General features: G+C 41.9%; 4 protein-coding genes across 5 annotated transcripts; 2 read left to right on the top strand and 2 right to left on the bottom strand.

Moving 5' to 3' along the window:
- Positions 1-70: 70 nt before the first annotated feature.
- Pdhb (Pyruvate dehydrogenase E1 beta subunit) lies at positions 71-3,410 on the bottom strand. 2 transcript variants are annotated; one of them, XM_002053717.4, is made up of 6 exons: positions 3,262-3,400; positions 2,959-3,194; positions 2,208-2,369; positions 744-1,155; positions 560-679; positions 71-499 (listed from the first exon to the last, which is right to left on the bottom strand). In XM_002053717.4, the coding sequence occupies exons 2-6, from the start codon at positions 3,148-3,150 to the stop codon at positions 303-305; spliced, it is 1,083 nt and encodes a 360-aa protein (XP_002053753.1). In that variant the 5' UTR covers positions 3,151-3,194; positions 3,262-3,400; the 3' UTR covers positions 71-302. The 2 variants fall into 2 exon arrangements, with proteins under 2 accessions (XP_002053753.1, XP_015027538.1); XM_015172052.3 differs by lacking the exons at positions 71-499; positions 560-679; positions 744-1,155 and adding an exon at positions 1,317-1,866 and having other exon boundaries at positions 3,262-3,410.
- LOC6630476 (uridine diphosphate glucose pyrophosphatase NUDT14) lies at positions 3,407-4,129 on the top strand. The gene has a single exon (XM_002053716.4). It carries the CDS (start codon positions 3,407-3,409, stop codon positions 4,109-4,111), a length of 705 nt encoding a protein of 234 aa, XP_002053752.1. The 3' UTR covers positions 4,112-4,129.
- A 118-nt stretch (positions 4,130-4,247) lies between these two features.
- On the top strand, positions 4,248-5,232 carry LOC6630622 (uridine diphosphate glucose pyrophosphatase NUDT14). The gene is made up of 2 exons (XM_002053715.4): positions 4,248-4,654; positions 4,716-5,232. The coding sequence occupies exons 1-2, from the start codon at positions 4,251-4,253 to the stop codon at positions 4,945-4,947; spliced, it is 636 nt and encodes a 211-aa protein (XP_002053751.1). The 5' UTR covers positions 4,248-4,250; the 3' UTR covers positions 4,948-5,232.
- Positions 5,233-12,169: 6,937 nt separating this feature from the next.
- LOC6630621 (C-type lectin 37Db) lies at positions 12,170-12,840 on the bottom strand. Its single transcript, XM_002053714.3, has 2 exons — positions 12,733-12,840; positions 12,170-12,666 (listed from the first exon to the last, which is right to left on the bottom strand). The coding sequence occupies exons 1-2, from the start codon at positions 12,806-12,808 to the stop codon at positions 12,221-12,223; spliced, it is 522 nt and encodes a 173-aa protein (XP_002053750.1). The 5' UTR covers positions 12,809-12,840; the 3' UTR covers positions 12,170-12,220.
- Positions 12,841-21,177: the final 8,337 nt, after the last annotated feature.

A 21,177-nucleotide genomic window follows, 5' to 3' on the forward strand; every position in this document is an offset into this window, starting at 1 on the left:
TCAGGGCTGCAAGCAATGTAGCCGCCACTTTTGAAATTTCTATGTAAATTTAAGAAATAAGCTACCAATGTAAAATAGTTGTACATTTTATTTGATGCAGAGATTTCGATAACCAAATATAATTAATTCAACTAGTATGCTGCATATGGTAACAAAACGCTATCGATGGGGCCCAATAAAAACAATTACACTTTTCGATTTGCCGCGCATTTACAATTTTGGACAACCTATGCCTATCGATTTCGTTGAGGGCAATTAATTTAGTTAGCATGTGCCTGTGGTTTGTATGTTTTCGTTCTCGTTTATTTCTTGCCCGCTTTGCTGCCGAGAACCTTTAGAGCAGCTGCTGTAACATCGTGCTCACGGGGCAGTGCATTTAATTCCAATGACTTTGTATATGGCATGGGCACGTCAACACCGCAACAACGCCAAACGGGCGCATCTAGCTCGAAGAACGCCTGGTCCTCCATAAAGCGAGCACAGATCTCAGCACCAACGCCTGCGTGAAACAGAAAAATATAAGTGTAAAGGTAAGAGTTAGATTTAGCTGGCCACTTACCATGCTGAGGCCAGCCGTTTTCTACGGTGATCAAATGATGTGTCTTGCGGACTGAATTAAAAATGGTTTCCATGTCCAGGGGGCGAATGGAACGTAGGTTAATGATTTCAGCTTCGATGCCTGCAACCCACAATTTATAAGATTATAATGTTAATATAACAGTTAAGTTCCCGCTTAAACTTGCCCTTCTTAGCCAGCTCGGCGGCCGAGAGTAGCGCCGTTTCCACAGCCTTGGAATGCGCCACTATTGTTATGTCTTTGCCCGGACGCATGATCTTTGCCTTGCCAATGGGTATCAAAAAGTCAACATCGGCCACGCTGTCGTCAACGGGAAATGCAGTACCGTACAACAGTTCGTTCTCCAGCACAACAACCGGATCGGGATCACGTATGGCAGACTTAAGTAAACCGCGTGCATCCTCTGTGTCGTAGGGTGACACCACCTTCAATCCTGGGCAGTGAGCGTACCAAGCAGCGAAGCATTGTGAGTGCTGCGCTGCAACACCAGCGGAGGCACCATTAGGGCCACGGAACACGATGGGGACGTTGACGGCGCCAGCAGACATGTAAAATGTCTTGGCTGCTGAGTTTATAACCTAATGGTGAAAGCAGATAGTGCTCATTGATAATATAATATACATATACTTGGATAAATTGCAGCGTTGGTTGATTATCAAATTATGTTAGGCAGGAAACTCTTTTCAATTGATTCAACTAATTAATTGATAATTTCTCAGAAAGCTCAGCTGAATATAAATTCAAGTTTGTACACTCGCATTTTATTTTCTTGACTTTTTGCTTTACTTAATGCCTAGTTTCTGCTTAATTATAAATGCGGGCAGGCGGCGTCCTTTCCAGTATCGGGGAAGAGGCACCTCGTTGGCCTGGCGCAGCACCTCGGCCACATATTGTTCGGCATTAAAGCTCTCTGCCTGTTTGATCTGTGACATTAGCTGTGCCTGGAAAGCCTTCTCCTTGCGCATTTCTCGTCGCTGGCGCACTTTTGCCCACTCGAACTTCATCTTGCGACGCAGCTTCTTTAGCTTGTGTTTCTTCATCTTGCGCCGCCGAATAACAATCAGACGCGCCGCTTCCATTTTGTCGGGTTTGCTCCTGTCCAGCGGAGGTGCAATTATTTCGCCAACACGCTCTCTCTGTAGTATGTCATTGATTTCCGTTAGGAGACTGGAGCGCGGACTCTCGATAATCTTCTTGTGCAGCAGTGGCGAATCACCAATGGGCTGTGGCCTGACCAATGGACGCAAGAGGAGCCTATCGTTGTGGTTGGCGGGCTTAAGCGAATTAGCCTGCACATAATTGGATAATATGGGTGGAATTAGTCAATCAATCGTTTTGGCTAAATGTCCGCATGACAGTTAGATTGTACTACAGCAGCAGCTCAACCAGATTTTGAGACCCATATTATCCCATTACGCTAAAGTGAAGGCAATTTATATTTTGCGGATTGTGTGACAAACTTGAATTGATATTCAGCTAACGCGGCATATAGGCACATAAATTTGGAGTTGACGTGTTCTGTATTTCCATGAGATAATATGAGTAGTTAAGCTACTGCTCGTGGCGTGTGTGTGTGTGTGGGCGGTGGGTGTAACGGCAGCTACTGGCGGTATAGGTGCGTGCTACTCACATGATCGATCGCCTGCATAGAGAAATTGAAGGTCATGAACTCGCAGATGGGACGTAGCCCAGCCATGGCAGCGCCGACTGCAATACCGGCGAAGCCCATTTCTGTGATTGGCGTATCGATGATCCGCTTGTCTCCATACTTCTTCCAAAGGCCGCGAGATACCTGGATATAAAGAATGGCTGTTAGTCTCTGTGTAAATAACTGTGAGCATATACCCAAATAAAGACAGTGACATTTCATCCATAACTAACTAATAATCATATAAGTGCTCTGGCGGGTCAATTAAAATAAGGAGAAGCTTAGCTAAGAAATACTTGTCTTTTTTTCTAGCAAAATATCTGTATTTAAATTTCAGTTCGAAAATCCATAAAAGTTAAAGTTATATTCATTGATTACTTGTGTTGAATTATAGACGACTTTGTGGTAGTTTAATTGGTAGCAATTAACAAATCAAAAACTATATCTCACTTCAACCATTTGATTGTAAACAAAAGGGATTTATCGATTGCGTACACTATCGATGCGTGCATTATCGGATCAGACAATCTAAGCGTGACCTTCGCAAATCACGCAGCTCAAGAAGCAAAACATATGAGCTCAAAATTGTAATCAGCAGTTGGTAGGTGAACCCGTTGCAACTTTTTACCGGGCCCCGCGCCAACCCCTAATCACAGCAGCTGTCACTGCGAGCTGTCACTTGGCCTGTTTACGTAATCATCTTACAAGTGGCAAAGTCAAATCTTTTACTCACCTTGTAGGCACCATCATACTGTGCCACCTCTTCGCCGAGCAGAAATACGCGGTCGTCGCGGGCAAGCTCGTCGTCTAGGGCGCTGTTAAGTCCATCGCGTACCGTCATCTGCTTGACGGCCAGCACTTTGGGGCTCGTGGAGAATGCACGCTGAGCGGCAGAGGCTGCCTGTGTGAGTCTGGAGCGCAGCATTTTCGCTTATTTCTTTGAGCCTTTTTAAATGTTTCGTATGCTTGCTATTTTAAAGATGTTTTGAAAAATTTCCCATTACCTAATAAAAATAAAACAAAATCTTATACACACCGACGAACGTCTTTTCGCCCCAACAAAATGTCAGAATATTTTTCTCTCCTTTACAGCACTCGCTTTTTTACTTGCACAATAAAAACACTTTCCAACACGAACAATCGAAGAGCTGCCAACGAGTTTGGCTGTTTGGTTATCGATAATGTTGAAGTCTTTTGCCGCCCTGGCTTTGAGACGCCTTCGCAGCTCGGATGCAATTAATTGTCATGGACAACAGTTAAGTCAAATAACAAAAATTTGGTTTACACCGTTGCCCAAGGATTCTAAATGGATAGCACCGTGCCAAATGCACTACGTTGAAAATGGGAAAGAAAAGATTCGAGATATAGTTAAATTATATGACGGTGTGTTGGTAGTCGTGTACAATATTTCAAGAAAAAAGCTTGTCTATGTGCGTCAATTTAGACCAGCGGTGTACCACGGCATATTAGCAGGTAATACTCTCGAAATACCCAAGGAAGAAGTTGATTTGATGCATTTTCCGCCCGAGTTGGGGGTGACGTTGGAGCCTTGTGCTGGAGTGGTTGACAAAACCAAAAGTTTGGCTGACATAGCTAGCGAAGAAGTTCGCGAAGAATGTGGCTATCATGTGCCCGCCGACAAGATGGAGCGCATCTTTGAATTCAGATCTGGCGTTGGCGCCTCCAGCGCTGCACTCACATTTTTTTACTGTGAAGTTTGCGATGAGCAAAAAGTATCCGATGGCGGTGGCACTGGAGATGAAGCTATTCAAGTTGTGGAGCTATCAATTGATGAGGCTAAGACTTTAGTCCAGAAGGGCGCAACATTAAATAGCGGTCCAGGCACAATTATAGGCACACTATGGTTTTTGTGCAACAAGATTTAAATTTAAATTTGAGTGTGACCATAAAACGATAAGTGTGAAACGTCAAAAAGCTTTAAGTGTGCGTGTATTTTTGTTCTGTCTAGCTTGTCACTTGTTTTTGCCAAAATCAGCTGTTGGCTGCAGTTTGATTTATTCCAAAATGGAAAACATTACCAAGATCTGGTTGGGCCCGCTGCCCGAGGATTCGCCCTATGTAAAACCGTTCCGTATGTATTACGTGCAAAATGGCGTCGAAAAGAACTGGGACTTACTGAAAGTGCACGACAGCGTTGCGATTGTCTTATTTAACACAACGCGCCAGAAACTTGTGCTGGTGCGTCAGTTTCGCCCGGCAGTCTATCACGGTGTGATTGCCAGTGAGAAGGGTGGTTTTGACAAGGCCGATCTGAAGGCTTTTCCGCCTTCTATTGGCGTCACCTTGGAATTGTGCGCCGGCATTGTGGATAAGTCGATGAGCTGGCAAGAAATCGCTCGCGAGGAGATGCTGGAGGAGTGCGGCTACGATGTGCCCGTGGAGCGCATCGAGCAAGTCATGGTGTATAGGTATGTCATGGAGGCGGTTAACTTGCTAACAGCAAATGACTCCAACGCTCGGCACTTGCAGATCTGGTGTGGGCTCATCGGGCGCCAAGCAGGCCATGTACTACTGCGAGGTGACAGATGCGGATAAAGCGCACGGCGGCGGCGGCGTCGATGATGAATTGATTGAAGTGGTGGAATTGTCACTGGAAGAGGCCAAGCGTATGGTGCAGCAAGGCGCCGTCAACAATAGTCCGCCCAGTTGCCTAATGGGCCTTATGTGGTTTTTCGCCAACAAGGCGCCCTCAAGCGCTTAGCCCGCTGCCCCCTGCCGTATAATCGCGTATTTCTGTTATCTAACTGATAACTACTTCACAACGATAATCCGCTGGGCAGCTGCAGACGATTAATGTACGCAAACAAGAACTTCACATGCTTTCCATCACATCGGTTAACACGCGTAGCGTAACTAAATTTCGATGCCTTTCGAGTCTACACATATAGTACATACATATAAGCATTGCTTGTCTGTATATATTATAGATATTTCGTTTATCATTTGTTTGAGAATAAAGAGCATGAGCTCTAGCTGCGAGACGCAATCTCTGGCTTGTGGAAATCGGTCAAGTGGATGCGCGCAAATGTGGAAAGGAGCCACCCCCGGGACCCGACTCTCGAGCAAACTGACAGCAGCAGCCAAGTGCATAAATCGCAAATAAATCAAAAAGCCGCCAGGCGCACACGCGAACTGCTGCAATCTGCAAAAGGGGCAGGCAGCTTCTGCTGCTGCTGCTGCAGCGGCATCTAAACAAGTTGGCAACCAACTCGCTGCCCAGCCGATCCGATCCGATCCGAACCCAGCCGAGCCGTGTGCCGTTTTTGGACTGTCAGGCAACGTGTTGCGCAGCTCAGGTTACTTATTTATACACGGCCAGGCATTTTAGCTGCTGCTGCTGCTGCTGCTGCTTCTGCTCCTGTGTCTCTGCCCCTGCCCTGCCTACTTCAGAAGTTCAGCGGTCACGGCGAGCGGTGGCGTGGAAATTTATTTACTTCAGAGCCATGATTTGGCAATATTTCAACATTCAACGCTGCAATAGAATTTCTTTTTAACTTTACAAACTTGATGCGCTTTCCTGCTGCTCCTGTTGCTGATCCAGCTATTGTTGCTGCTGTTACCTTAGCCGCACTGTATGCTCTGTGCGTGCATTCGATTTCCAGGAGATAATCAAGGCCAGTCCCGAAGCGTCTGCTGCGGCCTGTTTGCTTGCGTGTTAACCTCATGTAAATTATGGACGTACAGCAAAAGAATCAACAGCATTGCGAGTGTTGAAATTATATTTAATTTGCATATGCGAACAAACGAGCAGTAGCCGAGCTGCAACGGACTTGCAAGTAGCTGCGGACGGGAAATGCCCATATTTCGCATGACGTGAGTTTCTTCTGGGTGTCACTGTTGTTCGCCACAGAGTTTGCAATTGATATGCTTGGCGAACGGAATATAGGTCAAGGTGAGTAAAGTTCCAAGTTTTCTATATACAATTATACAAGATGAATAATACGGATGGCTTAAGAAGAAAGAAGTGTAACACTAAGTCTCATTTTCAGTCAGGCGATAGAGAATGATTAAAAAAAAAATAGTTTTCTCAAAGATCTTCAAAGTTGAATTGAACTGAAAAGTTTAAAATACAAAATAAAAATTTTCTAAGAATTTTCACATCATCACATAATATAACTACTGTAAACCTTGCCTTAGCTAGATCACCACCAATCAGTCAGCCAGTCATTCAGTAGATATATTTTTAGATACAAATATAGATAAGATAAGATAAGATTTGAAAAGCGCATGCTTGCAGTTGACTTCCGCTTAAGCTGTACACAATGTACACACAATTGTAATGAATAAGAGTTGCAATTTTTTTTTTTTTAGTTTTTACCATTGTTTGTAGTCCCTTAGTGATCGCTGTGATATGGCTGTCAAGCATCAACTGTCGCCCTGTCACTGCTTCTGTTCGTGTCAAACTCCCCGAGGTGTTGCGATCGCGTTGTTGCCTCAACACGTTCTCATCATGAGCCGATCTTGAATCAACTAGCGACTGATTGGCTTCAGCTTGGCCGTACATTGCGCAAGACCCAAGTTACAAGCTACAAAATAGATCTGCAATTATTTCATAATCACGTCCCAATTTATGTTGCTAGAGCAACGCCAGCACAACAACAACAACTAACACAGTAGAGACTGCTATTTCAAATCAAAGCTTCTTTCTATTCCTTGGACGCGGCTGCTGCTGACCCCAGAGTTTCAGTGGCTGAGAACCAAAAATCAAAATGGCGTTCGCTGCGGAACGGCAGGGAACGGAACGAAGAAATCGCGATCATGAGCTCTCAGTGCGCATGCGAAAATTAAGTGCAGCCAGCAACAATCATAACAACAACAACAACAACAACAACAACATCACAGATTACCTGCAAAACAGTTATGGGCGCTGCTGTTGTTGTTGCTGTTGTTGCCCCTGCCGCAGCAATAATGAAATTTTTTATCGGATTTGATTATAAGTTGGTACGTACCAGCGGCCCACCCCGCTGCCGTAATCTGCCAATAAGAAGAAAAGTAAGCAAGGAAGGTTTTGTTGCCTGGCTGTTGGCTGCTAGCTGCCGCTTGCTGGTAGCTGCTTGGCTAGCCACCGGGCAGCGGGACGGGCAGAGAGGCCAATGACTGCAGCGGCTCAACTATGCTAGCGGCCGCTCATTGATTCCACTAGCCGTTGTCTGTTGTCCGCAGTGTCCGTCGTGATGCACTTTAATGAAATGAAATCTTATACTATCATGAACTAAAAAAAAAAAAAAAACAGCAACTGCCAACTGGTGGCCAGTAAGCCAGCGCCAGTCAGCCAAATAGCCGGGCCTTCAGACAGCAGCAGCGGCAGCCAGCAGCCAACTGCAACAACTGCAGCTTGGGCCACTCAAAATGTATAATTATCTGGCGGTTTTATCCGTTTGCCAATATTAAATTTCTCATCACGCCCAGACACTGGCACAGAGCGAGCAAAATCCAGGTGGTGGTGGGGGGCTTTGTTGGGGGGTTCTGGGAGAGTAGCAGCTTCATGGGCACGGGCGCCGTCAAACAATTAATAAAAGGCCAAATGTCTGCAATGAGTTATATACGTGCATATATACTATATAGGCTTTCGATGTCGGCTCCGCTTTTACGTCTTTGCTTTTCCGCTCCTGTTGCTGGCAAAAGGAAAAGGCTTTGGCTTTACCGTTTTAAGCGCAGCGATTTAAGCTTTTTTTTTTTTGGAGCTGACTTTCTAAAGTCGATGCCACCGTTTGCTGGGTTAGCTGAGGGCTCTGGGGCGTTGTCCACCGAAACTGGAGCCGTTCTCTGCTGCACCTTGCCGTCAACTGTGGACGGCTCCGAGCCGCAAGGTGCGCCGCGGGCACAGCAGAACTCATGTGGCCAAAACAATTGCAATTTGACAAATTGAAATTGTTGCCCATTTATTGGATTACATAAGACACTAGATAGATGTAATATAAAGTATAACAAAGGCATTTTCTACTAATAGCAAATCAAACTTTCAAAGTAGTAAAAAGACTTTGTTAATAGAGAGTTGATTGATAGACTTCATAAATTTTCAAGTCTTAGTGATCTTTAATTTAAATCAACTACCATTTCAAGCAAACGCTTCGCCCCTAGATTTGGGAACTAGGAATTTTCACAGCTCACATTTTCCAATTTAAATAATCAGAGTAAAAAGCTTCTTTTGCACGCCAAAAATAAATACCTTTGTAGACTTCTATCCGATCCAATATAATATAGTTTTCCGGTCAAGATATCTTAGCAAAAAAAAATGTAATTTTTCGTCTGGAAAATATCTTTCAAAAAATTGCTTAACAGACGTACCTTTTGTTTGACCGATCTTGCCCTTAAAAATTTCCGAGATCGTTCTCGAAGATGTTTCGGAAAATGGCCTATCTTCTCCTCATATCCTAGGATCAGTCATATCCGCTGATATCATAGTTCATCGGGTTCAGTTTCAGTTATTCCTTTTTTTTTTGGCTACTAATTGGGTTTGTTAATGATAAAAATCTTATTGGCAATCCTGTTTCGAACCGGATTTGCATTATAAAATTAGTAAAATAATATCTTTAGTTCCTGCTGTCGCTGTCAATATGATAGATGCTTTTTAAAGGCCTTGCCAAATGCAGCTGGGCGACTTTTGTGGTAAGGTTTTTTAATTAAAAGCCGTTCGCATCTTTGGCCGTGTTGGGTTGCACGTGTTGCCATTTTAATTGCCCCCAAAGTGTCAGCAAATAATTTGGCCAAATATGTGTAATTGAAATTAAGTCATAAATGGCTAAAAATGCGCACGACACACATAAAGTTGGCTGGTAAAAATTTCACACTCTTTGCCGGCTTGATTTATGATACGGCGACCACGCAAGGAAACTTGCTTTTAGCATTTCCAGCGGCTCTCAAACTGTGCCGCAGAGCTGCACCTGTGATTGATTTCTGAGCTGCATTGCTAAGCGAATTTAATAATGGACAGAGACAGAGAGAGAGAGAGAGAGAGAGGTCTTCTCTCTCTTTCGCCGTCTACAAGAGGCATTGCTTGGTTTTGGCCAAAGAGCAAATGCTGCTCTTAAACTGAAGCTTCAGTCGCTCTTAAATGGCCGCTAGACATTCGTCTATGCTCCGCCTACTTAGTAAAGTGAAATGTAGATTTTCGTGAGCGCAAAACCCCGGCTACCGCCCCCTCTCAAAACATTTTGGCTATGCAAATGCGCGAAAGTGCCAAAAATGGGCGCATACCAATTTTCGCTACGTTCAATTAATATTTACGATCCGTTCGTTGCGTATTGGCCATGGCCGACAGCATTTTGGCCACGTCCTGAGTCATGCCTCTGCTTGCTGTGTGGTCCCAGACACTTAAGTAGTCATTTAGCCGTTTCGACAAGCGTTTAAATAGAGATTTCCAGCGGCCTTAACAAGCCGGTCAGACAATTAAAAATCATTTGCATAGGATTGATAATGAAGGCCGCAACCACAATAAAGGGGCGAACTAAAAGTCCAACTCGAACGGCAACAAAGCACCGAGATGGCCTAAACAAGATCCTGATAAAGAACCAATGCCCAATCATGTATGGCAATCGAAACTGAGGGGCAGTCGCAGCTGCCACCGGCGACGTTTGACGACGACGACGACGACGTTGACCGGCTACAACTTTGTTGCTTTTAGTTGTTGAACTTAACGCGAAATCTTGTTGGCCTGCGCCTGGGAAATTAACAATAACAACAACAACAACAAGCAAGAGTGCTCTAGTCGGGAGTGCACGACTTGGCGATACCCTTAAAGTGACCCTTAAACCTTAAGAGGAGCTGCCTTTGTAAAACTTTATATTTAATATACCATCTGTATGTGTATAAATAACACTTTATTATCTCAAATTCTAACGCACTTAAGTAGGCATGCAGCGGCTATGTCTCTTCTTCCCCTTGCCACACAGTGTGATGAATGCATCCCTGAGTAGCATTCGTGCTTATGGTCTGAACTTTATGAATTTTTCATGTCCTAAATGGGGCCTCTAGATTAAAAAATGATTCTTTTCATATTATCTTGGTCTTATGAGAATCGATACATATCGGTATTTTAGAAATGGGAGAAACTATCGATAAAGTCGATTATTTTATATATTTATTGATATTATTTTACTGATTGATGAATGATAGACCCGTTCTGCTTACGGAAGTACATATATATTACAAATTGTATGTAAGCTATAATACAGATAAATATCGATCTTGAGATTTGACATGCAGAAGGACATATGCTGAGCAAGAATAGGCCAACCAACAAAACATGGTACCCCTTTTTCAATGGACATAGGGTATGATAACAGTGGCAGCAACAACTACCAAACGTCAGAGCATTTCCTCAGAGCTTCAGACAGAGTCTGGGAATGCTGCGGCAGCTGCGGCGGCGGCGGCTGAGGAGCTGACAATGCCAGTTGCCGGAACGCTTGGAGCCGGGCAGCCCAATGGATATACGTTCGTATATGTATGCATGCAGCTTGAAGGAGTTGAGGGCCAGCGAACGATCTCTGGTTATCTGATTTTAATTAAACGGCATCGCATAATAAATTATCTTCATTAGGGTGCCCTGGAGCCTGGCCAACTGGCCAACTGACTGACTCAAACGTACTGCCGAATATCTCTCAGTGTCTACCCTTTAACTAGGCCCATGCCATAAATCAAATGACCATAGCCGTGTTGTGTCGTGTTTGTCGCGTTCGGTGCGTGTGTTCCTCCACAGTCTCGCTCATGTTCATTAATGAAAAACCGGATCGTCTGTCAAACTGAATCTGCGAATCATTCGACGGCTGTGCGCCGTTGACAGTTGGAAAAGCGCCGCGAACGCTGGGCAGGAAAAATCAACACATGCTTAGATAATCATATTAAGAAAAAAATCAAAGCAAACTTTCATCGGGTGTTCCCAACTGCTCTATAACCTGTTCACAGTGTTTGACTGCTTAAGTTAGTCGTTAGGCATCTTCTGTATGAGTGGCTTAATGAATCTGTGTCTGTATAGCAGTTGCTTTCAAACTGTGATTTTTTGTGATTTGTGATTTTTTAGAGGGGAAAGAGTGTGATCTTGGTTCGATCTTAGGCATAGGCATCCAACTGCAACAGTTTTCGGACATGTATATAGATAAAAATTTATTTACCCCATTCTTAAAACAAGAGGTTTTAGTCGGGAGCTTCTGACTAGGGGATACCCTGAACCCTCTTCCTTCAACATCAAATGCATATATATATTCTATTTTAGAAGCTATATGTGAAGTTTGGTGACTCTAGCTTTTATTATTTAACAAAATTTCCCAAAAAAACAGGATATCGATATCGACTTTTATCGATTGCTTGGAAACGGAGTAAGTTATCGATTATCGGAAGGAAACTTGATCTGCGCGGGCACTAGAAGCAACTGCATCTAAAATTTCTCTAGCTCTTATATGTTCTGAGATCCTTGCGTTCATACATATGGACAGACTTACAGACCGACAGACGGACAGACAGCCAGACGGACATGGCTAGATCGACTCGGCTATTGGTGCTGATCAAGAATATATATACTTTATGGGGTCGGAGATGTTTCCTTCTGCCTGTTACATACATTTGGATTTTGCACAAATACAAATACAGGGTATAAATAGACGTCATCAAAAGCTTATTATGATTTTTGAATAAGATTAAGACCAGCCTCAAACGAATAGTGTAACAACAGCTTGGAATATCTAGAAAAAACGTTATATTGGAACTTCTCAAACTGGTAGTTTCTTATGAACATACATTTTTATAACTCAAAATAGTCAAATTTAAATGTTGTTATATGCGAATTGTTATTTGGACATTGCCAAAAAAAAAACTCAAAATGAACTTTGTATTTGCCGTTTTGATAACAATTGTGGTTCGACCTTTTATACTATGTACTAAAATGTTGCGTCCATTAATTAAATTGAAAATTCTCAAAAATGCCAAAATAAGGTTATTTGCACAAATTTAATTGAGATAAAAAACCAAACCAGACAGTCTTAATTATAAGCCTCCCAGCAACGTGTGTGATTTTGGTTTTGACATAAGACTTGAGCCCTTTCATTACATATCCAGTCGTTCATTTTGAAGGAGCCATCACGTAACCACAAATGCACACAATGCTCATTTCCACCTGCATTATCAGGCTCGCCATGTGACCATTTGGTATAGGACAATGGCATTCCGTTTGTTATTGATTGAAAACGACGATTTTGCGTAATATCGTTGCCCGATGTCCAAAACCAAGCGGAGCCGTCATAGCCCTGGCTCAGTAGAAAATTGGAAACAGACGTCATCTCCTCTTCTGATTCGATAAGAACCAGATCTCCGCCCAATCGCCGGCATACGTGTGCTGCATTAAACCAGGAAACCTTTGTGTGCCATATAAAGTAGTACTTCGAGTTAATCTTCTGGTAAGCCTGCTGTGGATTGCCATTGCAGGTAACTAATTCGGTGGGTTGTTTCAATTAAAACATAAGTCTATATATATGTATTTGTATATATAGCTTACCTGATAATGAGCTATTAGCGTCGCCCGCCAACAGGCAGAGCACAAATGCGATTAGAACAGATCCAGACTTGATCATTGTGCTTCGAAGACTGAACGGCCATTCGCGAATTTTTAGATTAATCTGCAGCTTTTATAGCAAATACTATTTGTATATATATTTAGCACACGCTTATCATCTCAAAAGCGTAACGATTAAAAAAAATTAAGAAAAACAGGAGACATCCACACAAATTATTTGTATAGGGGATGGGCGCGAAACACATTTCAGCAATTAAATTCTTCTTATTTTTCTCTCATACATATATAATTGTTTTATTATATTTAATATTATGATTATTATTATTTATTGCTTTAAGGCTAGTCATTTAATAATAATTGTAATTCTTAAATATTTAAATATTTATTATTAATACATTTCAATTATAATTTTTTGGATATTCCTGAAACTTTCATGTTAGTTCGAGTTGTCGTGAATCGTTTATTTTTGATTTCAATATAATATAAGTTATGTATATATTTGCCAATTCAAAAGTGCCGGATATTTATATATATGACTTTTTGATTGCTTAAACTTAGTCTTTAAGAAAATTATATATGATTAAGTGCAGAAACCTTCGAGGTGACCCCTTCCTTTTTTTGTTAGGGTATGCTAAAAAAAAACGATGTTAAGTCAGAGCTCACTAGTCGAAAGAGCACTCCAGGAGATACCCTTACCCCAGTGTTAAGCGACCGTTACACACACTCCTTCTATACATACAAATCCATATGCTTACAAACACATGTTACCTTTACCCCACACACACGGTAAGTGGGGAAGGGGTTCAAAAAGTGAAATATTCCCACTCCATGTATATTATGCGAGAGCCTTCAAAAGATTTTTGGTGTATTTTGTCTTAAAATCTGTATATATCGTTGTCATGAAAATGGAAGCAAATATCACACTCAACTATTTCCCTTATGAAGTATAGAGAGAATAGGAGATGCTTTCTTCCGCCTGTTACATACGAGTGCATAAACCAATACACCCTTTTTAAAACTTTTTAATGGGTTCAGGGTATAAAAAGTGTGCATTGGAAGTGGAGCACAAACCGGTTGCAAGTTGGCTGGTCAATTGATTGACGAGCTGCGTGCCGCAAATGTGCAGACAGAGGAATCACAAACACACACACACACACATACGCATGCACAGGCATACACAGGTGCGTACGTATGTGAAGACGCATCATCAATAATGGCAGCAAAAGGAAGCGCATGTATATGTCCATGTCCATGTTGTGCTCGCGCTCGCTCTTAATGATCTCTAAATCAAATTCTATGAAGTCGAATTAGCATTGAATGCAGTCACAGAGGCCGCCGCCGCGAAAATGTTTCAATTATTTGTAAGGGGCCCAGTGATAAGAATTATGAATAATCGTGTTCATTAATCAGGCGTTAATCTTCATGCATGGGCCAAATTACAGACTTACGAACATACATAAATACACACGCACACACAAGCACACACACACACGGAAATAAAGCGTTTTCGAAAAGCCGCAATCTCTAATTTATTACTTTTATAGCATTTTGCTAATGAAGACATAAAAACGGCAATCAAATTAAATATTTTTGTTCATGGGAACAAAATGTAAACGAATCCGTTAGTCATCATCAATGTTGTGGATTCATATTTCGGTTCTTCTAAGTATGGCCTCGTCTGTGCGCCCAAAGTGGAACTAAAATGCTTGGCGCCCCGGCTGCGGGACTACCCCTAATGCGCCAGGGCATCCAAAGCGTACAAGAACGAGAACAGAACCGGTAGAAAAACAAAATATGAAACACAATCTGAATCTTTTGTTACAGCTCTGCATATTTTGATTGGAAAGAGTGTAAAAGATTAAAAACGCTCAGTTTCTAACTTTGATTAATATCCGTAGCGGCCAAAGATCTTTATTTAGAAAATGAAACAAAAATTAGCTGCGCTTCGGCAAGTAGTTTTCAAGTAGTTTTCTCAGCTCAACTTACAGATATAATATATTTCTTGAAATTTAGTTTTGCGGAAGGCGCCTTGTCTCTGCCACAGATTCATTTGGTTAAACAGCTGAACTATCGGCAAATGGCAACCGATTTCTGGCTTTGCTTAGCTTCGAACGTTACTTCATTAATAGTCTTAGTCTAATAGTCTATTAACCAAGTTAACCTATAACCTTTGGCATATGCACTTTAGTTAGATTTAGTTTTTATATTTGCGTTACGCCAATGAAAAGACAATAAATAGTATCAATAGATGAACAATTAATTTCGGATTCGGGTTTCTCAGAACTATTGGAAAATATAGGTTTTATCAATGACAGTCATATGCTGTTGCATGGTGTTTTTTGGATAGACAAGTAAAATTAATTTATATTTTCTATAGATTCATTAAATATAATTCTTGTGTTATTCTTTAAAATCCAACGAGAGCTATATAAAATATCCGACTCATTTATTAAAAGACTTAGTTATTCAGACTTAATTAATTAAGATCAGTTATTTGGCGAGAAAAAAAGAAAACTAATTTTAAGTAGATAAAATACATTAAATTTCTATGAATTCTAATGCAATTCGATTATGCAATATGGAACTGTTAAAAAACATTTTTCTTCCATTAAATTTCTTTCATAAAAACTTGAGCAGTTGTCTCCAAGAAGCTACCTAAAAAAAGAGATTTCAGGAACACCGTCAATAACGCTTGCGTTGTTCAAGGTGTTTGAACAACCATAATTATATCAGTTTAGTATATGTGATCTCTTTCTTTATTCGCAATTCCCTTTCCAATTTGTATCCAAAAACCAAAAGTTTTCACCAACAAAAAATTGGCGTACACGAGACGCAAACACGCCTCCCATTTGGAACAGCTTCCTCATTTCACATGAGCCCAAGACCAATGGCCTTTTCTTGGCCACAAGATTGTGTTCGTATTTAGCGGCATAAACCCAAATTAAATTGTCGAATTAAGCCAACATTTTAACAGCCGGCCAGGGCAGAGAGTACCAGGCAAAGGGAACATCAGCTTTGCGAATAAAATACATATTAATTTAAATTAAAATGTACACAATAAAATTTAAATGCGAGTAGCTCTGCCCTGAGACGAGTGAAATAATAAACGACTGCCGAGTGACTCTAAATGATGTAAAGTCCGCATTTATTGGGCTAAAGCCGGACAATGGCAATTACGCGTTGGCTTAAGTTTTGCGCCCCCCATTCTCTCCTTTCGGCTTTCGTTTTCTTTTTTTTTTTTTTTTTTTGAGCTGGAGATCAACACGACCAGAAATTGTTGTTGCCGCAAATTATATGGTTATGCACAGGGATCCAAAGTTGCGAATTATGTGCCTTGGAACTGGGTTCGGCTTAAGTAAAATATGAATTACGCATGGACGAGTTGGCCGAGGCCGAGCCAAGAAATTAAGTTAAAAATAAAACTCAAGTTGAAGACCAACTTGAAAGCCAACACAAAACATGCAGCTACAACTACTGTAGGTAAACAACAACAAAATATAAATAAAAAACAGGCCGGCAGCAACAAAAACAATAACAGCGAACAGAATCAAAAATTTACAAGTCACTCACACACATATGTGCGAGTGTTTGTGTGTGTGTGTGTGTGAATGTGTGTAAGGGCAGGGCTGCCCAGTCAAGCTCGGAAAAAATCAAATTAAACTACGTACAGGTTGGGGCATGTTGAGGCTGCGTTCCAAAAGCTAACAAAGTCCAAGAACCGGAGCACAACAAGCACATGAAACATACACACACACACAAACACACACACACACACAAACACACACACACACAGCGAGTTAGAGCACAGTTTGTGGCATAAAGACGCGCCTTGGCGCGCATAATCCAAGCAGCCCAGCACCAAAAAAGAACCAATGCCCCAACGAAACATTTGTGAGCCGAGCAAATAACACTTTATTTCATTCATTTAACAGGTTTCATTTATGAGCAGCAGCAGCAGCGGCAGCTCGTCAGTCAGTCAGTCAGTCATTCAGTCGGTTAGTCTGTCCGTCAGTCAGAGTCAAAGTCGACGAATGGTCAGGCAATGTTGCTGCAGCGCGAGCCGCCGCAGCTCGAGCCCCAAGCAACACTCAGTCGGAGTCAGAGGTGGAGTCAGGCCCAGAGTAGGTAATGTTCCCACGAAACAGGTTGTTGCTGCGGCTGCTTCGGCTGCTCTGGTCCTGCGCTCAAGTGTTGCGCCGAGAGCTATGGGCCAGGTACTCACTACACTTTGGCTTTGGCTTTTTACAGCTAGCTGTATATGCAGCATATGGCTAGGGGCAAGGCAAGGCACGGCAAGGCAAGCGGTGTTGCCTCGGCTACTACATCCAGCGGACTCGAAATCAAAATCTGTGCACAATTATGGGCTACACATCTGGACAAGATGCTTGGCTTGGTGTTGTATGTGTGTGTGTGTGTGAGTGTGTGTGTGTGTGGTATGCATGCACCTCGTGCTCCTCATAAATATTTAACGAGTTTCATTTGAAGCTGGCCACAGAGTGCTGCTGGCTGGCCATTGTCTGTGGGCAGACGTCAGCCGCCCGTTGCTGCATTTGGCATTAGACGCCTCATGAGCGGCCAATTAGTGTTGTATTACATTTGCCACTCATTGGCAACTGCAACTGCAACGTTTTGTATCTTAATGGCAGCATATATAAATTTGCAACAATTCAATGCAGACTCCTGCATCGGAAATTTTAGCTAGATAAATGTGCAGCATCAGATTTTAAATTCGAGTCTAAATCCAAACTGTATAGTTGTATTATTTACACTTTCTATCTTCCGTTTAACGATCTTTACTTTTGTTTACACTTTTCAGCAGCCAGCGATTTATATGATATCCAAGCGCAATTTTCAAACATTTAAATTGTGAAATTAACGCTCGATGAATCGACAAATTTATATTACGAGTACAATTTTTAATGCTTTTAAATTGTTATAAATCAAATGAATGCGGTTTATCTTGCGCCCCTTGCCAATGATGGCATTGTGTGTATGCAAACAGAATTTATGTATGTAAAGTGTGTTGTACATGGAAAATAGATTTGTCTATATATCGCACACACACACACACACACACTAACTCTCAACGCAATCCATCAAAGTACCTAAATACACTTTTATGTATCGACTGAAATATACCCAGTATAAGCCCAATTACATAATATATATATTCGATTAAAATGTTGTTCAGATAGGTGACAGCTATGTTTGAGAAATATCATTTAAAAGATAGATAATATGTCCTTAGATTCGATTTGAGAATCTGTTTATTATCCATGAACACAGATTTTGGTTCACATCTTATTGCATTAAATATATTCAATTTTAAATTGAACTCTTCTCTAATACATATGCTCAAATAAATAAACTAGTTGGGACCTAAGTTATTTTTGCTGTGCAGCTGGATCTCTGTTAAAAGTTTTTTATATTTAGCCAAACCATTTTCAAAGAGATGAATATAGTGCGGGCTCAGCGAAACTGATCAATATGATAAATATAATTTCAGGCTTCTCGTCGATTTGAATATTCCAACTTGTAATGCCCTTAGTGTACCTTTTTTGGGGTTAGGGTATAGAAAAATACCTTTTGGGATTTCGTTAACCGCGGGTTGTCCAACTCAGTGCTGGCTCGTCTGCTATTAATTTATTGTTGTTATTATTGTTGTTGGTAATCAACACGTCTTTTGATGACCTTGCACTCTACATTCATCTATGAAAAATTGAACGGAAATCATTAATAATCGGCCTGAAAAGGCACAGACAACGTACCACAGACGTTTGGGGCCAGGCAATTGGGTTTAATGATCGGGAATTTGTTAATCGTATGTAAAATATAAAGTTCAAACTAAACGATTTGAATTCCCAATCAACTTCTTCTTCGCTCTTCGGATTTATACTTGTATTTTCCCTTTTTACGTTTATAAATGATTTAAATGTAGCAACAGCTGAAAGGAAAGCAACGACCCCGTCTGACGTCCATGTGTAGCTACAGACACTTGACACAGTCGGCGGCATTATCGATGGTGCTCTCTGAAGTGGCCAGCGATGAAAGTTTAAATCAAAACTTGATGTGCTCCTCCAAGCAGCACATCATCCGCATCATTCAGCCAGCTCTGAAGTATTTGATGGCAACTGTCTGGCGTTTGGCGGCGCAACTTGGCGCGTCTCTTTGGCGTTTCGTTGACAACAAAATTGCAACTTCAGTTCCCCCGGCTGTTTGGTTGACTCTGCGGCATTGTTTATTGAGTTTCGTTGCTTAAATTATATGGCAAAAAAAAAAAGAAGGCAAAAGAAAAAAAAATTGTATCGAGAAATGCATATTTATAAGCAGCAAATGCTAAAAGTACGGCTCACGTTTTCATTTGCCAGCATCGAACATGCGATGACAAAACGACACGAAATCCTTTTCAGCATTCGCCTTCAACTACAACTCGTACTTGTTGTTTGTATTGTTGTTCCTGTCGTTGGCTGCCCTCCGCCCTACACCCTTCTCCGCAATCCCAGCTGCTTTTTGACATGCGCAGACATTTTCACAAGCCCATAAAGCCAAGGAGCATCAAGTGCAACCGGCACAAAGTCTAAAGTATTTGGGCTTTGGCTCTTCTGTTCCTGGTCGGTTCCTGTTCAGTTCTGTTCGGGAGTTTCGCCAGTCATGTACCCCGGCCCTGCCCGGCTGTGTTTGTACTTCGTATGTTATTGTTCCTACTTAATGTCTTTAATATTCATGACCAAGCGAAAGTAAGCGACTTTGTCTCGATCGTGTCCAGCAAATCGAACCAACCGAACGAAGCGTCGCAACGTCAGCGACATCAAAATGTCGTAACGACAATGCAGTTTTTTTTTCTTTTTTGTTGCTTCTAAATACACTGCAAATTGCGAGCCCTTCGGCTATTATAGTGCGAAGGCGGTCTTATGATATATAAAGTCTATTATACCAACAGTTGCTCTGCGTTTCGGGCGATACCCTGTACCCAGCTTCTCCGAGCAAAATTGACTCTTGTCTAACGTTTATTGCTTAAGGATTACATTTGAAAGTGTGTATATTCAATATTTTCAGAATATATTTAATATATTTATCGTTTTGGTTTTGGTTAATAGGCTATTGAGACTTATGACGAATTATCTATATTTATTTCGGCTTATCGATTTTTTTCATTTAGAAATGCTTAACAATAATTTCTGATAGCTTTGGAAAACTACAGAATGAAATCAGAATAATGTAAGGGCATCAATTGGTCGTCCTGTTTCTGCGCATTAGTCAACAGGAATTGACGTTTTCATTGACTGGATATGCCCCCAACTCCAGCCACGCTTTTTTTGGAGCATGCCTGCGCATATTTATGAGCTTATGCTGCATGTGTAACTGAATAATTAGAATAGCTAAGCCACAAGCACACACAGACAGTAATGGCTACAGCTGACAGAGTGTGTCAACTTTAAACAGTTAAAGAGCTGATTACCAGTTTTTTGATCGGACCCAGCCGCTGCTCCGGTCGGCTCAGCTGTTTTTTGTCGTCTGGCTGCTTTTCTGTGTGTCTATTTTGAATGGCAGCAGCGACAGCCGACTTCCGGTCGGATGCGTCGTCTTTCGTCATTCGATCGATCCATCGATCGATTTAATCGTTTGGGCAGTTAACGCGTCATTTTGAAAGCTTTCCAAGAAGTGCGCGCTTCAAGTGTGCAACAGTTGGTCAGTTCAGCGGCAGCCGCTGCCGCAGCAGCAGCAGTCTGTCAGTGGCCAGGAACACACCTACCGATTGCTGCCTGTCTAGCCGGCAGAAAGGCAAAGTCGACGTCCAATGGCAACTGCGGCTGCGACCTGGCCAAGTCACGACTTCGGCGAAACATAAAAATATCGGCGGCAATAAATAATAACAACGATTTTCCAGACTATCTGCGAGGCCAACGTTTGCGACTGCCCGGGCTGCCAGAGCCCGCTTGTAGAAAGGGGGAGGGCGGGGGGAGCGTTGGTTAGTCGGGGCAGCTAATACTACGCCCGTTGCGCTATTTGCATGAGGATCGCCAGTTTTTTATTTATTACACTTTTTTGCGGCACACACACACACATGCACACACACATGCATATATATTTGGCATTTTATTGCTGCATCTAATTTGCCATAAAGAAAGTTACAAAAAAAAAAAAAAAAATATAAATAAATAAAATAGATATAATTTGTAAGCAATTTTTTTTCTTTGCAACTAGTTTGTCGCTTTTTATCCATTTGCAGTTTGAATTATTTTGCATTGGAAATGTGTTCGGAATAAGCGTGAGAAATTCTCGAATCGGACACATATTTGACATTTAAGACCGCACGCAGCTAGGGCTCAGAGCGGGTGTTAGACAAACAACAGGGGTAGGTGGGAGGGGAGCTGAGCTCCCGCTGTGCTGCGCACGGCAATGCGTCCGAATGAGGTGTGAATTATT

The sequence above is a fragment of the Drosophila virilis genome, chromosome 2, assembly GCF_030788295.1.
Source record: "Drosophila virilis strain 15010-1051.87 chromosome 2, Dvir_AGI_RSII-ME, whole genome shotgun sequence".
Taxonomy (NCBI): domain Eukaryota; kingdom Metazoa; phylum Arthropoda; class Insecta; order Diptera; family Drosophilidae; genus Drosophila; species Drosophila virilis.

Bases quoted from the DNA above. Each gene is read 5' to 3' on its own strand.
- Pdhb (XM_002053717.4), bottom strand. From the start codon at position 3,150: ATGCTGCGCTCCAGACTCACACAGGCAGCCTCTGCCGCTCAGCGTGCA. The intron at 2,370-2,958 runs GTGAGTAAAAGA...CTTTATATCCAG, and splicing joins AGTATGATGGTGCCTACAAG to GTATCTCGCGGCCTTTGGAA. The intron at 1,156-2,207 runs GTGAGTAGCACG...TTTCACCATTAG, and splicing joins CTATGCAGGCGATCGATCAT to GTTATAAACTCAGCAGCCAA.
- LOC6630476 (XM_002053716.4), top strand. From the start codon at position 3,407: ATGTTGAAGTCTTTTGCCGCCCTGGCTTTGAGACGCCTTCGCAGCTCG.
- LOC6630622 (XM_002053715.4), top strand. From the start codon at position 4,251: ATGGAAAACATTACCAAGATCTGGTTGGGCCCGCTGCCCGAGGATTCG. The intron at 4,655-4,715 runs GTATGTCATGGA...CGGCACTTGCAG, and splicing joins GAGCAAGTCATGGTGTATAG to ATCTGGTGTGGGCTCATCGG.
- LOC6630621 (XM_002053714.3), bottom strand. From the start codon at position 12,808: ATGATCAAGTCTGGATCTGTTCTAATCGCATTTGTGCTCTGCCTGTTG. The intron at 12,667-12,732 runs GTAAGCTATATA...CCACCGAATTAG, and splicing joins CGCTAATAGCTCATTATCAG to TTACCTGCAATGGCAATCCA.